The sequence below is a fragment of the Nothobranchius furzeri genome, chromosome 16, assembly GCF_043380555.1.
Source record: "Nothobranchius furzeri strain GRZ-AD chromosome 16, NfurGRZ-RIMD1, whole genome shotgun sequence".
NCBI lineage: Eukaryota > Metazoa > Chordata > Actinopteri > Cyprinodontiformes > Nothobranchiidae > Nothobranchius > Nothobranchius furzeri.
The window spans coordinates 24,328,037-24,350,881 of NC_091756.1; the positions used below are offsets into that span (position 1 = coordinate 24,328,037).

General features: G+C 43.6%; 1 protein-coding gene across 2 annotated transcripts; it reads right to left on the bottom strand.

Moving 5' to 3' along the window:
• Positions 1-15,109: 15,109 nt before the first annotated feature.
• rasd1 (RAS, dexamethasone-induced 1) lies at positions 15,110-16,926 on the bottom strand. 2 transcript variants are annotated; one of them, XM_015963712.3, is made up of 2 exons: positions 16,341-16,926; positions 15,110-16,115 (listed from the first exon to the last, which is right to left on the bottom strand). In XM_015963712.3, the coding sequence occupies exons 1-2, from the start codon at positions 16,909-16,911 to the stop codon at positions 15,586-15,588; spliced, it is 1,101 nt and encodes a 366-aa protein (XP_015819198.2). In that variant the 5' UTR covers positions 16,912-16,926; the 3' UTR covers positions 15,110-15,585. The 2 variants fall into 2 exon arrangements, with proteins under 2 accessions (XP_015819198.2, XP_015819199.2); XM_015963713.3 differs by having other exon boundaries at positions 15,726-16,041.
• Between the last annotated feature and the right edge of the window lie 5,919 nt (positions 16,927-22,845).

Sequence of the window (22,845 nt, forward strand, 5' to 3'; positions counted from 1 at the left end):
TCTGTTGGGTAAAGAGATAACTATGCATGCTCAAGACTATTTAAATTTGGGCTGCTTTAACGCGAGTTTAGTGGTCCAACATCTAGAAAGTCAACCAAATGAAGAGTATTCAAACTGCACTAAGGAATATCCGAGCTCCACTCCAGAGTTCTGATAGTATCTTACCTGCTTTCTGAATAATCAGAGTTTGAAATATCAGACAGGCGTTGTCTCCAAAGAATCCAGCAGTCAATCCAAACTAACCCACAATTGTAGAAAACGAACTAAAGTTGTAAAACAAGTCCAGTCTTAAAGGTTGCTACATAAGAAAAAGTATAAAAAGTCATCTTAAAGACTAAAACGTGCATTTTTACCAAAAGGTTTGACTGAATCATCTACCATTTGTGTCCATTGATGTTATATGCTAACTGTCCATTTACACAAAATAAATGGTACGTCGGTTTCAGACCTCTCTTCATTTGGGGCCAGTGGAGTACCTGCATTCTGAATAATCAGAGTTTGAAATATCCAACAGACGCCGTCTCCAAAGAATCCAGCAGTCCTGGTTTAAAATAATCAGGGTAACAAAATAGTTTGGTTTAGAGCAGGGCTGGGGCGCCGACGCCTTCTGTGACCATTTCAACCAGATCACAAGGCTATAAAATGTTTTAGATTTTATAGCATGAATAAGTAAAAAAAAATCAGGAAAAATATCAACATTGGTCTTCTACTATCTACACATTCTGGACGGAGAAGATAGATGATTTGAGAGAGGAGTAAAAGAAGCTATCTATTTCAAATGAGTAAACCCCACTTTAAATAGGGGTGGAGGGGCTTAGATTTCACCTCTCCAGTACCCAGAGAGCACCGGACGTCACGTGGTTCTCAGAGAGTAGACGCCATGTTGGCAGGCAACAAAGGTAAACGAAATAAACGGGATCGGGTTGGATTTTACTTCGGAGTTTACTTCACACTTTAAAACCGAAGAAATCGTTTTATGTAGTCAGAAATTAAATAGACTAAACATCTCCGACCCTTACCGTGCCCCTGGGATACTTTTTAAAAATGCCAGAAGCTGTCGGAGCGGACTTCTTACCAGATTTGAGATGCCGTGACATTTATAATTTATAAAACTAATTAAACAAAAACACAAATAACATAGATTTACATGCAAGTAGTTTAAATAGAGTGCTGTGCTGTTTGAATGTATAAACTGAACGCCAAGAGAAATCACTAGTCTGATTTTTTTCCGTGAATAAAATAAATATGTCAGGCAGGAGTGTCTCAGGATCTGTCTGAGATCTGTCTCAGTGAGACAGATAATAGCAATCCAAAGTGCTTTTTACGTGTGATCTGACAATTGATCAACCATTGCTTAAAAATAAAATACAGCTTAGCCGGTTAATTGCTGTGATCATAAAACACGTAAACGGCAGCACGCAGAACTCATGAGGCACCGTTTTACGTGACGTTAACTTGCTGCTATGAGTAATGAGACAGAAAAAGCCACGCCAAAATAAGTTTAGGAAGCCCACTAAGGATCGTAATAAAAGCATTTACAATAAATACCATATGCAGTTGAGAAAACGTTGGTTTAAGTACCTGATATGAAGCGGTCGCTGCAAAAGCGAAAACCTTTACTCTCAGGATCCCACAGTTTCATTTTAGCGTGGTCACTAGTGCGTTTTATTACAATGATCCAACGTTTGCAGCGTTCCGGATCTTGGGGAATCCTGTAGATGACTCATTCCTTATGTCGTCCGCGTCTGTTCTGCATCCTGGGCACAACAGGACTCTATCATATTTCCTGTCTGATTGAGTTTTCTGACAATAACAAATAGCCCAGCTGTGGACTTCTGCCTGCCAAGATGGCGCCGCTCGATTTGAACTGTTGCATGCCGGGAGAAGTGACGTCAACTCCTAGAGCTTTATAATGCAGCTTTGAATCTCATTCCTAAGCAGTTTCAGTCTAGGTCACACCTTCCTGCATCTATTCAACACAACGACTCCCTCTCAACAGAGGCTAACGACTCATCAGGGGATGGAGAGGAGGGGTACCCACAGTAGTTTCTGCTTGTTTAATAACAACAGACAGCTACAGCTGACAAGCTTGACTCTCCCATATTCCAGTTAGAATTGACAAAGCTCCTTGAATGAGAAGAGAAACGTCTTCAAGAAACCAAAGAAGTCCAATTGCCTTCATTTGAACCCTTTGGATAACCATGACCTGGATGACTGAGACCCTTCACCAGCATATCAACAGTCTGTTATCACAATAAAACAAACAAACATGCATGTCCGAGTCAGGGTCAGTGAATGCAACATGTGATGTACGTCATTACGTGATTGGCAGAAAATAAGTGATCAATTATGGTAGCTGTCAAGAAGAAGAAGGTGGATGCAGAATGTTGTGTGTTCCAGGAAAAATGGACAAATGTTTTTTTTCTTTGTAGAAGTGAAAGGCCAGCCAGCTTGTTTAGTTTGTGGTGATGCGCTGATGGAAAAAGCAAATCTCAAGTGCTTTAAAAGTTTGAAAGATGCTAAACTGAAGGAGTTGAAAGGACAAATGCACTTGGAACAAAATCGGCGAGCTTCGTCAGAGTTTGTGTGCTCAACAAGCAGCCTCCACACGTCCACAGACTGACAGATGTAATGTTATGCATACAAGTTTTGAGGGGAGTTTCATTAATAGCTAAGAAGCTGAAACTTCGTGCTGAAGGAGAGTTTGTAAAGGAGTGCCTTGTTGCTGCCGCAAAGCTGCTCGTGTCTGACAAATTGCATTTATTTTATTAAATGCAGCGGTATTGCAGCTCAGTGTCTGGTCCTTAATATCTCTACATAATGCAAAACAAAATAGTAACTGGTGAAGGAGTGACTGTATTAACTGAAGGTGGGACTTTTGTTAACTGTTTTAGATTATTGGGGTTACTTCTGTTTGGTTTATGATTGTTTGTCCGCTCTCTGCTGATAATAACAGCTATGAATGAGGTATGGCAAGGTCCAAGTCCGATATGTGATTTACTGTTAAAATCAGGGCTGGGTTGGTAGGAGCAGGGACCAGCTACACATCAGGAAGTGGGAGCAGATGAGGCTGGTGGAGTAGACAGGGGGGTGTGGACAAGCCAGGCTCATGGTTAGAGTCCGGGTCCCCTGTCTATTTAGGTGAAGCCCATCCGCTCCAAACAGGTGTCTCCTGCCCCAGAAAATGTTAAAATTGTCTATAAAACCAACATTACGGATCACGGTGGCAGAGGAAAGCCAGGTGTTTAATGATAAAAGTCTGCTAAAATGGTTGATTCCGCTGCCCATGGTGGGAGTGGGGCCAGAGATAAAAACAGACAGGTGCATAGTTCTTAAAAGATTAAAAAGGTGAATAAAATCACGCTTGAGGAGCTCTGACTGCTGCTTACGGATGTCATTGGTACCGGCGTGGATGATGATTCTACTCACTGTTGTGTGTTTCTGGGTGAGGTCTGGGATGTGCCCTGCAATGTCCAACACTGTAGCTCCAGGGTAACAGAAGGTCAGGGCTCCTCTCATCCTGACATTACAGATGATGGAGTTTCCAACGATGAGAGTGGTTGGTGGTGGTGGTGGTAGTGTGGGTGTGGTAGTTGGTTGAAGCTGGGCAGAGGACCCTTCCGGTACCTGCTGAGTGATGGGTTGAGCTCCACCAGGGCTGCAGCAATGAGAAGTCAGCACACCTTGGTGGGTCCCAGCTTCAATCTGGGGGGTTGTGCCTTCCAGGACCTGCTGACTGATGGGCTGAGCTCCCCCAGGTCTGCAGCGACGAGAAGTCAACGCTCCTTCGTGGGTCCCAGCTTCAGTCTGGGGGGCTGTGCGACGTGGATGGCCGCTGCCGTTCAGCTGGTCCCGCAGCGGCTGGGAGGATCCTGTAAAGTCATGGCCAGGGGCTGGCAGAGGAGGAAAACTCATCTCCAAGGCGCCGAAACAGTTGGACAAGGACAGGTTAGGTGGAGGAGATCGGCGGCCGCCGCCCCGCGTACTCCCACCTTGGCCAGACCCAACCCAACCCAACCTTGACCCAACCTTGACCCATGAGCAAGGGAGTGGACCTGAGGGGGGCTTTCGGCTTTGCCCCCAGCTGGAACCAGCGCTCCTCCGCCGCGAATGCTGTGCAGGCCCCCGGCACTCCGAGCCTGCTTGGAGAGCCGGAGATGGAATTTGCTCCAACACTTACGCTGGGTGGGCATGAGACGGCATCCGCCAGCTGAGCCCCAGTGTGGCGAGTAGTGGCGAAGGTCAGAGAGAAAATGGTGTCCACGTCGCGCTCATGGTCCTGGATTTGGTGAAGCATGGAGATCCTCCAGCTCTACAACTTTCTGGCTCAGCCTCACACAGCCGACACACCCAGGGCTGCAGGTGAGAGGCATGAGGCAGGTGGAAGTAGACAGCAGGTAAAAACACACAGCAGTCGAGCTCCAACAAGTTATTTAAAAAATAAAAACTCACAGTGGTAGAGAAAAAACGGTTAAAACCGAAAAGGGTTAAAACCAGTTAAAAACCAGTTAAAACCGACAGAGTTGACCATTGAGCAAGGTTGATGGTTTATCCCTTGGGTCCATGTGGCAGGGGTGAGGAGTGAGCACCACCTCACCCCTGCCACATGGACCTTGTTACGTCCCCGACAGGAGATGTTAAAATGTGAAGGAGGGGGCAACATAAGAAATGCGACAGTGGAGTTAAATGGGTTTAATTGTTATAAAAGGTTGTAAAAACAAGTGCAAACAGATGGAGAGCATTATTAAAATAACGCCCAAACAAACAAAATCAAGACTAAAAGGTTAACATTTAAAGGGCGAATTATCAACATTAAAACACCTTGTTAAAACTTTGTTAAAAGTTTTACCGAAACAGAAGGTGCTTTAAAAACACAAGTTGATAATAAAAACTAACGTGCTAAGAAAACACCGAGTGTTTTAAAATCCCAAAGTCGGTAAACTACGGTGTTAACCTTAAAACAGTCACCCAAGTAGACATCAAACAAAGATCCGTTTGGATCACTCAGAGTTAAAACTATTAAAGTTAAAACTCATCAAAACGAAGGGGTTAAAACCAAAACGAGGCCTGGAGGACAGCAGAACCCCTGCACTGCTGCCTCCCAGACTGCTGAAGGCACAGCCTTCTTATCCCAGGTGTTGGTCATCAGCAGGATTCAGCTCAGCTGAGCTCCTCAGCAGCCTGAAGAGAGAAGGAGGAGGGGCGGTGTCGGGCTGATCACCAGGGCTGGGTGATCCTGGCTCCTGCATCCCACTGGCCAGGCTGGTAGCCGTAACAGACCTCAAGGGGTAAACCATCAATCCTGCTTAATGGTCAACTTTCCTCGCGGGGTCACCCGTAAAGACAGTGGGAGGGTTAACTGGTGTTCACACATTTGGACAAAATCAGAATTTGACAAGTTTAAAGGCGTTACCAAAATACTTCCGACATCCCTCCTTCACTCAGACACTTCAAGGTTATTTCTTAGAGTGAAGTAAAAACTTATTAAACAATTATGTGAAGTAAATGTTAAACATGAATAATATTATGATATGTGGGTATACTGATACACTGACATCAAATTCAACAATTACTTATCTGGTGTAATTTAAAATCTGAAATAAATCATTACAGGAAAAATATGCATGGTAACCCATCATTCATTAATGTAGAGTATAGAACACATTAAAACACTTTGGATTTCAACATGTTGTTCATTCAACAAAATATGATGATATAAACGTATAAAATTAGAACGTCATTTGTGAGCTATGGAAGATAAAACTTTATTGAAAGAGGGTAGATAACACGTCCTGCGTCTGCTGCAGCCTTGAGGACTCGTGACGTACTACAGGATAAGTTAGGAATACTGGCTCAACGTCATAGACGTCATGTCAGCACCACGGTGTCAGATTGACCTGTATGACGAAGTCTGGCCTGTAAGTTAAAAGTTAACTTCTGGTCCTTTTGATGAAACACTTGGCCATTTGGTACTCTGCAATATATATTTTTCTACTTTTTATATCAAACATTCTTGATTTTCATTTCTAAGAACTGTGCATGCTTGACCACACAGGACGTCGGCGCTGCTCTACTAAATGTGTTACCAGAATATATTCATATTAGATATGCGAGTCGGGCTGTTTCACATGCATTCACTTTGTCTACATATTTTTCTTTATTGACGTTTTAACTCCTTTAGTTGATGGACAAGGACAGATATGAAGCACTGATTTACTGCGTATATTGAAAAAATGACCACCAGCATCAAACCACATGTATGTCCTTGTACTAGGGATGAGCTGGATACTCGGATAAATCATTTTTGACGAATACGAGCATGAAACGAGTAAAACTCGTAAATATAGGTAATCGTGCTGAAGGAAAATCCTCACTGGGTAACTGACTGTCTTCCCGCTCTGTGATTGGCCAGTCACATAGAACGCCCGCCCCTCCCTACACACAAAACTCTGCAGCCGGGAGCTCAGTACGGCCCATGCGTCCACGCACACACACAGACAGTAACGGTGTCAGTACAGGATCGGATCGGGGTCCTTCGACTGCCGATGACGTCAAAGTGGTTGATTGGCTGAACATGAAGCTTACGGAAGTGACGTTATCACGTTATGATTTTGATTGGTCAGAACAAATTTGCGGTTGTAGTCTTAGCGGTTGTAGTCCTGTAGTCCAAAAATCAACACTTTTTAGAGAAAATATGTTTGAATTTCTAAAGGAAATGTAAAATGTAAGCAAATGATAAATGGTGACCCTCAAAAGCTCTTGATGTTGATGAAATGGGGCAAAATAAAATATAAGAACTTTATTGAAAGACACCAAGCCACTGAGCATTAGGCAGGCACCATCCCTTCACGTCTTTAAGTCTCGTTTAAAGACTCATTTTTATTTGATTGTGTTTTAGCGCTAGGGTTCTTTGAATTGCCCTGACATTATGGTTTTAATTCTTCTTCTTTTTAACCCAGATGCTTGATTTCTTTTTGTCCACCATTTGTTTTTGATTGATTAGTCTTATTCCATTATCTCTCTTTATTTGTAATAGTGTTTGCTTGATATTTTATGATTTTATGTTTTTATCTTGCTTTTATGCCCATGTACTGGGAATGTTTTTCTTATGATGATGCTGTTCAGCACCTTGGGCTTCCGATAACGTTGTGGAAGGTGCTCTACAAATAAAATTTGATTGATTGATTGCTTGACCAAGCAATATTTTGAGTCAAAGAATGTATTTAGATAAGAACTAAGGAAATATACAGACGAACTCCACATTAATACAAACAGATATGGCTTCACATATAAGAACTGTTCTAATTTTTGTCAGTCTGATGTTGGTTTTATGCAGTTTCACATTCTTTACAAAACAAAGATAATATGGTGTTTTATTAGCAAATTACAATTATAAAGAAAACATTCAGGTGTTCACAAACAAGAATTTATTAACAAAACTGCTGATGTCATTCCCAAATGTGTGTGTGAAAGCCGAGTAGATTTGCTGTCATGTGGCGTCATCGGCAGTCGAAGGACCCCGAGCGGATCCTGCACCCGAGCAGATCCTGTACCGACAGCGGATCTCTCTGTGCTTGCTTCACTGTTGCTCACGTTTCTTCAGTACTCTCTAGGTTTTCCTCAGCTCACCTCTTTTTAAAGTTACCTTAAAGTTATTTAAAGTGACTTTTTTCGTAACGTACATGGTGCATTTGACAAGACAGAGCTGACGTGCTGCGTCGGTCACTGCCTCCGCTCCGGTCGGGTTTTTAAAAATTTTTTAACTCCCTCTCTCTCCCTCTCTATCTCTCACACACACACCTTAATCAACATTGTTTTGTTTAACTTTGTGTGGGAAAATGCCAACAATGTTAAGAAAAATATCAGTTTAATCAAATTAAAATAAAAAATATATGAAAAGTTGTGTCTGGTTCTAGTATTTCATATTTCCTAGTTCCTACTGCATGAGTTCAGATGTATTAATTCATGCACTTAAATATTAATGTTCTGATTTTATTGAAACACTTGTTCTGTAATAGTTTCTTTACTATTGTGATCAAAAATATTTAATTTCAATTCTGAGGCTGCTCTGCAAATAGTTTTCAAATAAACAATACACATAGCAACTTCTGATCGTTCCATATGGCCCGGATGTAGGCATGGGCAAGGAGGGGCAATGCCCCCCTAAAAATAGTGACCCCCCCCCACCCCCGAAAAAATGCGATGACGTGTAGAAATCCTAAATTTCAAAAGATTTGATGAAAAAGGGTCAGAATGCTCTTCTTTCTCTCTCTCTCTCTCTCTCTCTCTCTCTCTCTCTCTCTCTTTCTCTCTCTCTCTCTCTCTCTCTCTCTCTCTCTCCCTCATTCAACATAGCTACTGATTGGTAGATGCATAGGGAGGGTGTGGCCAGCCACTGCACTTGATTCTCTGTTGTGTCACTCGCCTCACACGCTCTCCCAGACAGTCAGCAGCAGAACAGAGACACACCGTTGTTATCTGAGCTCAGCCGCTGGTTGAAGTTCTCTTCTGCTGTCGGTCACTGAAATGATTTGGTTACTTTTCTCAAGGTTTTAGTTTGCCTCGTTCTTTTCTTTCATTTGTTTTTTAAGTGAACCGAGTCAACATGCGCAGGTTTCTGGTTTCTAAACCTAGCTACAGTGCTAAGGCACTAGCGGCAGAAACCGGCTCGTCAGCTGCTGCTTCTCAACTCGCCACAACCCCCGTGTTCAGGGCAGTACTGGAACAACCAGTTGCACAAGCGCCGCAGCCCCTCCTGCTGTCCCCGTCGCTACCAACCCAGCCGTCGCCGTGGGTGACACAGGCCTGAACAGTAGCGCACCGTCCCAACCCACCGCTCTTGTTTTCCCCAAGTGCCATTTTGGGAAGAACATGTGCTCATTTTGCCCCGCCTGATATCGTGAGAGACCATGGCTGGAATATTCAGTATAGCTGGATGCGTTCTTTTGTTTCCCATGTCGTAAGTTTGGGGGGAACAATGATAGGGATTTGGCTTTCACAGAACAAGGATTTAATAATTGGAAAACAGCACTGGAAGGACAAGGGATTCACAAAGCATGCATCAAGTCAATGCCACATAAAAAATGAAAAAGCTGGTCTGAAATGTCCCAAAGAGTGGCCACAGGGTAAACAATAAGTAATTTAATAAGTCCCACACAAATAAAATAAAAAAACAGATACTACATTTAAACTATTGGAGAAGTAGTTCAGTTCCTAGCAGTAAATGAACTAGTGTGGACAGCTCCAGTGGTGATGACTTCTCTGTAGGACTGTTCTTAACAATGGTCGACTACACACTGGCCAAAGACTCCAAATTTAATTAAATAAACAAACATCCCAGAAAATGCTAAATACACCTCTCACAACATACAAAACGCATTATAGCAACACTGGCAAACATGGTATTAAAACAGATCAAAGATAATTATGACAAAGCAGATGATGCTGGTTTAGCATTAAAAGTGATGGAACTAGGGACAGATGTGGAGAATCGGTCAGTCATGGTTAGATTTGTCTGTAACGGCATTCCAGAGGAACGCCTAGCTGGCTCGCCAAATGTAATGATCTGAAGTTGTATTTTTATACACTGTAATTAGATCTAAGTGATTAATCAGAAGTGGTTGTTTTTATCATCAGGGAGTTTACTCAGACACTCTGTATTGACTGAGAGACAAGAAAAGAGAGAGTTGGGATCGTTTAAGAATCTTTAATTTCTATAATTATAAATTCTTACAATCTACCAGGACTATCTCAATGATGAATGCATATGGATTTGGATGTTTCGTGTTGGTGTGTGTGTGTGTGTGTGTGTTGTTCAGAATCTCTAGGCTGACATAGCGAATCTGGTTGTTATGACTAGGCTACCACGAGGCTTCAGAAGCTGATGACATGAGCCGCCATTTTGCCGTATTTACGTACCCAGTGGAGCCTCCCGTGTAGATCAGGAATTGCCAGGTCCTCGGACCTTCAGCGATACTGGAGCTGGTTGAAACAGCGGTCACAGCACACAACGCCCGTCTGAAGGGTTGACTCAGGTAGCATCGGCAGGCGTCAACAAGTTCACTCTTATTTTGATGGAACGTCGTCTTGTTGGTTCAAACAACGGAAATTTCCAGCTTGACAGTTCTCAGCTTAAAGTAGAAAGTACAGCTGGCCAGCCTGTAACTTTCTTAATGATGACGATGGAAATCCTTAGAACCTCCACATGAACGGAACTGAGGTTAACATGGAACTGAATATAAAATGGCGTTGTCTTGTTTTATATCCCCTAATTGTTTACAAATCTTAGTAACCGGATTGGACGACTTTCATTAAACAACCCAGATTCTGCCCTATGACAGACGAAAGTTCTGATTGGTTGAAAACAATGTGTCATGCGTTTCCATGGTAATGTAGCTCAGTTTGTCTTGTGCAGTCCTGTTTATTCATTAAACACATAACTCATGACAGATCATTCACCTGATTATTAATGATCAACATATGCTCTGATTAGCTTTATCACGAATAAAGTACTTTAATTAAAGGAAAGCGTTCTTCTTCTCTTCTTCTGTCTCTTCTCCTGGAATGTAAACATACTGAACCAAGCGTCCGACCTTGGTGATGGTACTGTGTGAAGGGGCAGCTGTTAAGGGCAGACCATTATAAGATTCATAACGCTACATCGGTCTGCTTGACCTCAGTCAGTTAAATGATGAATTCATTATCATCCAAACCCTTGAGCATCTCTCTGACTCAGGCTATGGTGCAGCTGAAATGATCAGTCAGTGCTGTGATGGAGCTTCTGTCATGAGTGGGCTCAGGGGTGGGGTTCAGGCCTCACTGCAGAAGAAGGTGGGGAAGGATATTCCCTACATCCACTGCTACAGCTGCCAGCTGCACTTGGCAGTGGTCCATGCAATGCAGGCAGAGCCATGTGCAAAAACCTCTTTTGATCTTTCAGGATCTCTACACTCATTTTTCCACCGTCATGTTTCACAGAACTATGACGTTCCCTCCCTGAAACGACTGTTGGAGATCAGGTGGACAAGCCACCATGATGTGACCAAGTGCCTTGTGGAGAATCAGGATACTATTATGAGTATCCTGTCAGAGGAAACAGAGGAAAGAGCTGCTGCTGCTGATATCTGTACAGAGGCATCAGGACTGCTGATGATGGTAGGGGGATGCAATTTCTTTGAAATAGGAAAATTCCTCCTAAAGGTTCTGGGTTCCTTGAAGTCTGCAAATTCTATGCTGCAGTCTCACTCTGTTGACCTGTGCTGTGCTTCAGAACAGAAGTAGTCAGTGCATCTCTGCAGGCTTTGAGGCAGATGAGAGAGGAGGAAAGTAAGGCATTAACCAGCACACCTGCACCAGCTGCTAAAAGACAAAATAACAAGCTCACTGCTATCAGGTAGTGTTGTAATGTCCACTGTGGGCCACGCAGAAGACTCCACAACTCCTAGCCAGAATCTGAAGAGAGCTCTTCAACATTTTGGACATAGTCGTTGTAGAGATGGAGACAAGATTCTCCAAAAGCAATCTTGATCTCATGAAAGCAGTTAACTGCCTTCAACCTCAGTCTCCCTCTCCTCTGGATGCTGACGAGTTAAGTCCTCTGCAGAAAATGACAGGAAGTGACAAACTTTCCATTAAGATTCTTGTTGCAAAACTAATGTTGGAGAAAGAATTCAAAAAGACTGATGATGATAACAGTGTAGAGTTTGTAGACCTCTCCACTGTTTGCAAATATCTACACGGGTATAAGAACGTCTTTCCTCAGCTCCATCGCATGTATGTCACCTCCCTTGTGATTGGAATATCAGCAGCATCATGCGATAGCTCTTTCCCCTCATTGTCTTGTGTTCTTACCCCGTTACGCCGTACTACACTACACGAGAGACAAAGAAATGTAGTCAATCTAGCTCACGAGAAGGCCATAACAGGCCTGGATATGGATGATTTGTCGGGACTTTTGCACAGAAAAGCAGACGGCTGATGCTGTAATGACTGATAAAAGCCATAAAGAAATAAAAACAACAACAATAATATATATATATATATATATATATATATATATATATATATATATATATATATATTTATATATATATCGTAAATCCTCCAATATTAGCCTGTATTTAATTAACTGCCGGGTATCATATTTTGGCCGGTGCCGGAGTCGGCGGAGGTGAATAATGGCCGTTTTTTTATTGTGGCCGGGTGGAATGTGGTAACAATCAAGTACGGGGGGCGGTTGTGTCATCCGTCTCACTTTTGATTTGCCAGTGATAGACCGCGAGGGTAACTTTAACCGTGCAGAGACGAAGAGGAGGCGAAAATTTGATATCAAGTTCAAAGAGAACGTCGCTGCATGCTTGCTTAGTATGAGGATTGCTGTATAGTCACTGACACTCGTCAGTGACTTGATGCAATTTGCTGGGTTCCTTATATAGGAAACATTATTTCTGATTGGCTTAATGAACTGTGAATTGGAATTTTTATTATGTGAAGTGCCTTGAGACGACTCTTGTCGTGATTTGGCGCTATATAAATAAACTTGAATTGAAATTGAATTGAATTGATTATGCTGCAGATCACTCTGGGGAGCAGTAGCAGGGGTTGTATGAACTAGTCACTAGTCAACTTCGCCACTCTAGAGTGACTTTTTATGCCTGTCATCGACTAGTCGCTGTCATGTGATAATGACCGGCAAGATGCAGTCCACAGAAAAGACAGCAGCCTGCTGTCAGCAGGTGACAGGTGATGCGTCCTGATCCACAGCAGCGAAAAGCATCAGGCACAAATAAAAGAATAAAAGACATAAAACATAAAAGGAAATGAGCCGACATGAATGATCGTGTGTTAAATTAGTTTTTGAGGTGGCGACACCTGATTTGATAATGTTACTGTGGCCGTGCTCAGGACGCAGATGTCTGGAGCGCGTCAACGATCAGAGCTTTGCATGCGCAAGCTGGTTAAGGCTAGGGTGGGGGTGAGGGGAAGGTTAAATTGCAAGAGGGTAAAGGTCACAATTTGGTTAAATGTCCGTTTTACGGCGGGCGTCAGTACCGACGCTCTGGCACAGCGCGTTGCCTCCCGTGGCCGGCAAGCAGCGAGCACTCGGCTGTTTTTGCGGTCGGTAGATCTTTTAGAACTGCAGTTCAAAGGTAACTCATGAGGTGAATATATATGAACCCAGGTAGCAGTTTCTCTTTAGGATTGAGAGGAGATGCAGGAAGATAATAAACAGGCAGGACAGAAAAATAGTCAAATAAAAGCACATTAGTTTTTGTACCTGCTGGTTGCAACAAACAGACACCATTGAAGGGAATCAGAAGTGAAGAACAGAAAATGAAATAATTATTTTAATGTTTAGAGCAGCAGGAACTCTGAGAGGCTGCAGGCGCATCAGTGAGTTTGCGGCCGCTGCGCAGGGGGAGGGGGGAGATGGCTGAAGCAGAAACTACCGTTGTTAAAAGAAATGTGTTTAACTTTGAAAATGTGGGCGCTATTTTAATTGTCAAAAACTCCAGCGAACCATTAGTTCATTTTGCTCAAATAGAAATTGAGGCCTGCCTCTAATACTGGCCCTCCTTCCAATAAAGGCCTGGAGCTTGATGAGCTTGAGTCAAATACAGGCCCGGGCCTGTATTAGAGGATTTACAGTAAGTAAAATAAAAAATAAAATTAAAAATGAAAGGATAGACCGATAGGATAGATAAAATATATTCAAGACATAAAAAAGATAAAAACATTTAAAAATTTAAAAATGAAAAGAGAGAGAGAGAGAGAGAGAGAGAGAGAGAGAGAGAGAGAGAGAGAGAGAGAGAGAGAGAGAGAGAGAGAGAGAGAGAGAGAGAGAGAGAGAGAGAGAGAGAGAGAGAGAGAGAGAGAGAGAGAGAGAGAGAGAGAGAGAGAGAGAGAGAGAGAGAGAGAGAGAGAGAGAGAGAGAGAGAGAGAGAGAGAGAGAGAGAGAGAGAGAGAGATGAATGCAGCCCCAATAGGGAAGAAGCTGTCCCATTTGTGCCGGTCCCAAGCCCGGGTAACTACAGAGGGTAAAGGAATGGATCAAAGGAAAAGATAGATATATGGATAGAAGAACCGTAATGATGACAGCATAGTTTTCTATGCTTTTTAGGGATTTGGGGGCGTGCGACACCCGAAAAATTATTTCGTGTTATTTGTGTGTGTGTGTGTGTGTGTGCGTGTGTGACCAAATGTACTCTTTTTCAGAGTACTTTCTACTCTATTTGAGTAAAATGTACTCACCTTGACTAATATTAACACTGCAGATTTTGCTGTATATGTTTGATTTTAATATCAATTTGAAACATTATCATTTTCAGCTTAATGTTATAAAATGTAGGAATGCAATCATTTGTTATTCTGTGTGTGCTCCAGAACCTTAACTTTCAATCCTGTGTTATACAACTCTTTTGCTTTGTTTACACACTTCTATGTACCTGACACACACACACACACACACACACACACACACACACACACACACACACACACACACACACACACACACTCTGTGGCTTTGATGAGGCTTGCTGTGTCTGGATGACCTCAGATGTTCTGAAGCAGGCTCAAGTGATGCAGAAAGATAAGATCATGCTCTGTAGAGTGGACTAAATGTCCATCAGGTGTCATTTCACAGCTTTTGTAATAAAATGTGTGCCTCGAGGATTTTAATTTGACATAAGGAACTCACAATCATAAGGGTTTTTACTGATGAGTGTCATTAGAGCATTTATTCGTTTGTTTCAGTCTTCCAGATTTTATGTTCCACTTTAATTTTAACCAGAATGATTTTAGTTTTCTTTTGAAACAGCCCTGAAAACGCTGTTCTGTCAAGTTGAAGACTGATTTTCCCAAGTTAGTTTCCTGATTTTTTTCTGCGGCTAGAAGCAGAAATGTTAGTTTTGCAGAAGCTGTTTGAATTTTCTGCAAAACAAATAAAGTCAAGAACTGTTTATTTTCCACTGCAATGATATCCCGCAAAGTTCCGTCACATAAATGTTCTTTTTCGCATTTGACTCTCTGGGGGTTAGCTATGCTTTCATCAGCTACTGACATTTTGGACGATCACATCTCAGGGAGAAGAGAAAAGGAGCTAACCGTGTTTGATTTCATATTTTTATTGGTTTTTCTTTGACTTCATTGCAAAAATTGGCACTGACAATAAATAATGCATTCACAATAAAAAATAATCCAGATTGCAAGAAAACATTCAAGTGTACTTAGCCTTCATAAAGTCTACAGTCGCATGTAAACAGCATGTGGAGCTCACATCGCACCTCCTGAGTCTCTGGGAAAGGCAGGACGTCAAAGCACGGATTTTACGCATCAATGCGCGAGTCTCACAAAGCCACGTCACACACGGGCTCTGACTGACAGAGAAAGCTCACATTCTTTAATGTCGCGCGGGCAGTGTCCCTGGAAACGGTGCGCGCGTGCGCTGCAGCGGTCCTTGGCACCTCCGAACGTCCCACAGTGAGTGTGAGCGCACGCGGCTGCGCTGGACGCGTCTCAAAGTGACGCACCAGGCTCCTTCCTCCGGTAACAATAACTTCAGCAGCGTCTGCTCCCCGGGCACCTCTAACTGATCACACACCTCTCCTTGTCCTTGCCCTGCCCGCCTCCTATGGCCTTCTCTTTAATGTACATGAGGTCGCTGTGCACGCTGGGTCTCCGCGCGCACGGCGTGACCACCCCGTACGCCTCCCCGATGTCCTTCATCTTCTTGTTTTTCAGGGACTTCCTGTGCAGCATGTCGCAATACTGCACGGACACTTTTCTGTGCAGGTCGGGACTCATCTCGTGAGGTAGTTTGGCCAAAGTAAAAAGAGTCTGAAACATCTTGTCTACGTTCTCGTTGCGCTTGGCGGAGATCTCGAAGTAGGCGCACTTGTCGTCTCCGGCCACCAGCTGCTCGATCTCCTCCTGCTGCACCTCCCGGTGGAACTCCCGGTCACCCTTGTTCCCGCAGATCACCAAAGGCACGTCGATGTTCTCTTTGATTTTGTTTTTCAGGCACGACTTGGTCTCGTAGATCTGCCGCTTGAGCCGCTGCACCTCCTGGAAGGACTCGCGGTTGTCCAAGCTGAAGACCAGGATGAAGACATCACCTGGGGGGAGACAAGAGGAGAGATGGTTAACTTTCTGACCTGCGCGCGGTCGCTGTGCACAGGTGCATCTCGTGACTGATGCGCGCTGCAGCCGTGCGCTACAGACGCACAGCATTCGCAGAGTAAAACATGAATTTGCGCATAAACGGTGGCATTACGCACAGCCTGACTCTGCAGCACTGTTTTCATCTCCTAAAACCAATAGAGCCCAGAAGTGGTGCGTACCTGTGAGGATGGAGAGTCTCCTCATGGCGGGGAAGGGATGGTTCCCAGAAGTGTCCAGTATGTCCAGCTGGTAAACTTCCCCCTTGATGCTATACAGTTTCCTGTGAAAGTCCTCGATGGTCGGGGTGTACTGCTCCTCGAACCTCCCATTCAGGAACCGAGACACGATGGCCGTTTTCCCTACTTTAGTGGAGCCCAGAATCACCATCCTGTAGCAGTTCTTGGCCGGGATGTCATACTCGCTCTCGGGCGGAGACATTTTCTTGATCATGTTTGAGTTGTTTCCGAGCGCGCGGACTGGTCGTGTCTCCGTGCGTAAAGGAGGAGAGGTCGGTACGATGCTGTTTGCTGATCTGCAGCGCGGTTCTGTCTGGATTTCGCCTTGGAGCCGAGTTTTTAAGCACGCGCGTTGGACCCCTCCCACCTCTTCGTCCGCGTCACAGCTCGGTGAGCAGGAACACGGAACCCGCAGCTCGGTGAAGGCAGAGAGAAGCGGACCGAACTCCCTCTGGTGCGTCAGTCCTTCATTTCCAATGAAGACGAAAGGAGAACGCCAGGAATCAGCATCCATAAACACACACAGCGGATCCGAATACGCTGCAGCGGATGTTCCTGAGAAACCAGAGCGTAAAAACTGCGTAAAAACTAAATAACAGCTTCCAAAGAAGTGCCATCCAGCTACATACGCGTTTATTCAGGGTGGAAGTTACGGAGCTGCGCCTGGAAACTAATACACACTAACAAACCGCGTTCTTCAAAAAATAATGGTAAAAACGAATATTTAGAATAAAATCCTAATATAGGAGAAAAAAAAAACAATAAATATTTGGTATGAAATCCAACCAAGTCTGAATATTTAGAATGATGTCTAATCATAAAATATACATTTAAACCCATAAATTATCCAGAATATTCCAAGTATTTAGAATCAAATCTCATGAAAATATGCACCTGCAAAAACCTGATATTCAAACTAAATTGTATGAATGACCAAACATTTACATTCAACTTCAAATGCATAAACTGATATAAACTTTTGATTCAGCCTTCAATATAAAATATTACATCTAAATATTTTTGAATTAAACCCAAATCAGTCAAGTTTAACCTAAATATTTAAAATCAAATGTGTAAAGTAACATTTATGTGCAGAAACATAAATATGAAATCCAGTTATTGTTTTCAAATATGTATCATTTGCAAATCTACAAAGTCGGATTCATGTGAAGTGGAAGATCCCTGCTTCAGAGTGAAGAGACTCCCTATCTAACGCTTCAGAGTCCCATTATTAGTGGGACTCTGTTTAATCATAGATTATTTATCAGCGTGCCGGCCCAGGAGCATCCAAACAGCAACATTGATTAATGATCCATGGTGAACAGATCAAAGAGGACTGGAGATGTATCTATGGCCAGGTGCTTTCCTCACACACTCACCTCACCTTAGCTACATATTCTGTTTATATCAGATTCCAATAGTTAAACACTGATGGTAGGATCAAATATTCCAAAACATTAAACACAATTCCCTAATTTGCTAAATAAGCATAAATGTGACTTTAAAAAGGTTCGTATTTTATTGCCATACGTGTGAAAACCTGCAGCTGGTGTTTGATTGAGGTATTATTTTACAATCAGCCTCCTTAAGAGTCTAGTTTTCAAAAATGACAAAACAGCTGATTGATTTTTCCTTCAGACTGAAGGAAAAATCAATCAATCAATTAATCAATCATTTAAACATACAAACAAACATCCAGCAAACTATTCATCAGAGCGCAATAATAAAAGCTGCAGCCAGGTCGGGGACTCGGCCTGAGTTTGTTTGCTGACTCACTTATTGATTTATTCTTCCACTGAGACCCGAGCAGCTGCTTGGTGTGACAGGAGGAAACAGAACAGGCTGCAGTTCTCTAATCCACCAGAAGGGGTCACTCTGCTTCGAGTTTATCCCTGGAAGGCCAGACTCTGAGTCAGACAGGTTTGGGGTCCAGCACCCATGAGAGCTGTGAGTTTGCTTCAGAGCCAGTTTCAAACATCATACTCAGATGCTAGATGCAGCACTCTTCATTAAAGTTATTTATTTATTTATTTACGCTCCGCTGCAGCATTAAATAATGTTCTAATGTTCTGTTTTATTCAGTAGGCGGACGGAGGATAAAACAACAACTCAGATATTACCACGCAGGTTAACAGAACGAACCTAGAACCTGTCCATTGTGGTGACTGACTAAAGGAAATACTAATGAGAATAATGATGAATTGAATGTGCTTTATCTTCCCCTCTACCTGAGCAGTAGAGAGGAATGTTTGTGATGTGTTTTCTTAGGGGAGGACAGCTCAGGAGGTAGAGCGGGGTTGTCCAGTAATTAGGAGGTTGCAGGTTCGATCCCGGCTCCAATCAGAGAATGCTGCTGTTGTGTCCCTGCGACACTCAACCCACCTTGCCCTCTGGCAGTGGTCGGAGGGACCGGCGGCGTCAGCGCTCGGCAAGCCCCCATCCCCGTCCGTGCACCCCAGGGCAGCCGCAGCCACGCCATAGCTCACCCCCACCAGCATGTAAATGGGTGAAAGCGCCTTGGGGTGTTGTACAACCCTAAGTTCTAATAGTTCTATGGTCTTTAACCTCGTCAACGTTCATAAAACTCCTTGCTTAAAATCCCTCTCACTTAAAGAGGTGTCAGAAGTTTCATTCCTGACATGTTCTTCCAGAATGAGTCGTTTCAGTAGCGTGACCAGCCAGTTTCTCATGAACAACGAAGACTGAAGCGGAGTTCGCTGCGACTCTAAATGACTTGGACACGTCTTTAAATCCACAACAAGGAGAAACACTAAAATTCTTTCTGCTAAAGAAAGATGTTTGCGCTGTCGCCAGTCGCCGTTTTTGACTACAGCGTCTTGCGGTACAGTCGGTATTTCTGCATTTTCCTGATTGGTTAATTTTGAGCTGGCTAGTCCCGCCCCTCGTATGCCTCTCTGGCTGTCAGTAACCAGACTAGCTCTCTGTGTAGAATTAAACAGAGGACGAGTCTGGCTGGCCAGGATGCTGTTTTAGGGCTCTCTTACTTTAAGAAAACAAGCTGGAGCTTGCCACGCCCACCCGACCCCTGCTCAAGCTACTATAAGCTGAGAAGCTCAAATGTCCAAGAGGGACTCAGAGTAGAGCTGTTGCTCCTCCAGCAGCAGCTCTCTCGTTCACGTGAGAGGTGGTTCTAGGCTATCATCCCCGTTTGTGACATCACAAACAGGGACTTTTTAAAACTATTTCACATAATTAATAAAACCAAACACTTACAGAAAATGGATGGACTGGTTTATTTTATGTTTGGAGTGTTTACAGAGGCAGTGACGCTGACAGCAGCACAAAAAGGTTCAGAAGATGTGTTGTGTATCCAAAAATGAAATAAATAGTTGCGTTTGTGAATAAATGGCAATACTTTTGTGTGAATAAAGTTTGGATCAGTGTTATGAAAACGTTTTCTCAGTTTTAATGCTAATATCTTCAGATTCCATCCATCCATTTTCAGCCGCTTATCAGGAGTCAGGTCGCGGGGGCAGTAGCCTAAGCCGAGACGCCCAGACTTCTCTCTCCCCAGCCACTTGGGCCAGCTCCTCCGGGGGAATCCCAAGGCGTTCCCTGGCCAGGTGAGAGACATAGTCCCTCCACCGTGTCCTGGGTCTCCCTTTAGGTCTCCTCCCGGTTGGACGTGACCAGAAAATCACACCAGGGAGGCATCCTGACCAGATGCCCGAGCCACCTCAACTGGCTCCTCTCGATGTGGAGGAGCAGCGGGTCTACTCCAAGCCCCTCCCAGATGACCAACCTTCTCACCCTATCTCTAAGGGAGAGCCCAGCCACTCTTCGGAGAAAACAAATTTCAGCAGCTTGTATCCACAATCTCGTTCTTTCGGTCACTACCCAAGGCTCATGATCGTAGGTGAGGGTAGGAACGTGGATCGACCGTTAAATTGAGAGCTTTGCCCTCGGGCCCAGCTCTCTCTTCATCACGACAAACCGGTACAACGCCCACATCACTGCAGGTGCAGCACCAATCCGCCTATCGATCTCACGCTCCATCTTTCCCTCACTGGTGAACAAGACCCCGAGATACCTAAACTTCTCCACTTGGGGCAGGACCTCATCCCTGACCTGGAGAAGGCATTCTACCCTTCTTCAGTTTTATGGGGGTAATTCAGTTATTTCAGCCAAGGTCATTCTAAACAGCTTCAGGTTCACTTTCTAACTGGTTGGTTTTTGGTTCTTGTTTTGATTTAATTCTCTTTCCGGCAACTGTAATGTTCTTGTTTCATTTACAAATTAAACCACATCGCCTACATCTACCTGCCTCAGGATAGTTTGTCTGCATTCAGATTCTCCACCGACCAATGTTCACGTGGAGATAAAACATCAATGTGCTTTATTTTATAAATCCCAAACCTCTCTGGAACCAGGTGGGGTTCTGTTTTCTGCGTAAGGGTTTTTGCACCTTTGCAGTCTGGATTAACCTGATCCATTTCCCACTTTGGTTCAGTTTGTTCACACAAGTGTGAACTCAGTTATCACATCAGGATGCAGCAGTGGCACTCCCAAGAGGGGCCAAGGGGGCTATGACCACCCCTAGAAAATTGTTTGCCACCCCACTGGCCCCCTCAGAGAAGACTACCTCCCCTCACCCACCCTAATCAATTACATTCATGGTCATGCAGGCATACATTTGTTTTCTCAAATTTAGAAATACACTTTCAAGCCAATAAATATAGATATTTTAATAAAATTAGAATAAAAATTATCTAATGAATATGCCATCACAGAGGCTAATCTTTTAGTGGATTTTGTGGCTTTTTTGTTGAGACAGTAAATGAAACTGTTTATATATTTCTAAAACGATTAAATGTGAAACAATTACCCAAAATAACAGATTTTTTTCCAGAAATGCTTGTGTTTTTTAAGTGTGGGGTAAATGTGTTAGGCCTTTTGTTTGGTAAGGAGAAACGATGAAGGAGCAGCGCTATGCACAGCTGCAGGCTGAACTCTACCACAGTGACCCATGTGGTGTGGCACCCCACCCCAAAACTATCCCTGGCCTCATCAACATGAGACGGCCTTACCACCCGTCCCCGGCATAAATGATGAAGGTGATGATCTTTCCTTAAACGAAGGTTTATGTTTTCAGTAGAATAAAATTATTTTCATGTTGCCACCATCGACATACATATATGGACAATGGGTTTCCATAGACTCCAATAATACGTTTTTGTACTAAAATGGGAGGTGGCCACCACCGCCATTTTGACCGTGTCACAGGTTCCGTCAAGACAATTCCACAAAAGGGAAGAGAGGAGGAGCTGAGGGTGGGGCTGTAAGGCTGGGATCAACTGACGACGCCCGGTCGAACTAGCTACAAGCTAACCTGAAGCTAACCCGAAGCTAATGCGGAGGTGGGAGCTAAGCTAACGGAGGTAGCAACCTAGCTACAACCGGAGTTAACTGTGTACAACACCAGAGCTTCTGAGTCAGAGATACGCCGGGCTGACCACTGGGGAGAACTGGGTGGAAAGGTTTCCATCCCAGAGCTCAACAAGCCGGCATGAAGTGGAGACTCCTTGGACGCTCTATTAGTGCAATTAATGCCACAGCAAGTCATTTTGTCCAACAATTGTACAAATAATATCCAAAAAAATAATACAGAGACTCAAAGTCCCGGAGCAGTTTCCAAGCCAGACCGAGGCTCTACTGAGGCCTTCCCACGGAGCTAGCTCTGTGGTCACGTGAGTCTGATGCTCATTAATTGTACAGAATTTTAGGCTTTTAATACACCTAAACAGAAGAGTGAGAAAAAAATTCACCCCCTCAGAGTTGTCATGAGTGTAAACTAGATCATTTAAACCAAAAACATGTTTTGGTACCAGGCTGTAAACATGTTTATTTCTGCTGTGAAATTGGTATTTTTAACATGGGAGTCAATGAGGATTTGCTCGCTTCTGACACCAGCCCCCTAGTGGATGAGGGTGGAACTGCAATTTTTTGTACTTCTGGATTGAGACCAATTTCTGAGGCGCATTGTGGGGGCTTGGTTGCCACACAAAAACCTGCCTGCTGGATGCATCATGCCTCTTGTTGCTGACAATTGAGTCAGTCTCATCCAGAAAAAAATCTGCAGCATCAAGAAAGGTCAGACTTTTTAAAAATCAAGCAGAAAAGGCCTGAGGTGAAAGTGATTTCTACTCTCCAGTACTTATTTATAATTATATAGAATAAAAGCAATCCTCCATTAAAGGTTCTATTATGAAAGAGGGACAATTACCTTAAAAGCTTACGTCTAAATGACATCGTTATAAAAACCCATTCCCATTGTTGTTTTGAACCTGCTGAGCTTTCACATAACAGCAGTGGATGGGGAAACGCAGTCATTTGCATTCCCTTTAGCCAATTATCTGTAAGTTTGGAACAGAAACCCAGGCAGAAGCAGCTCTCGCCTTTTACAGCCAAGCGGTGAGTCAGCTTTCAG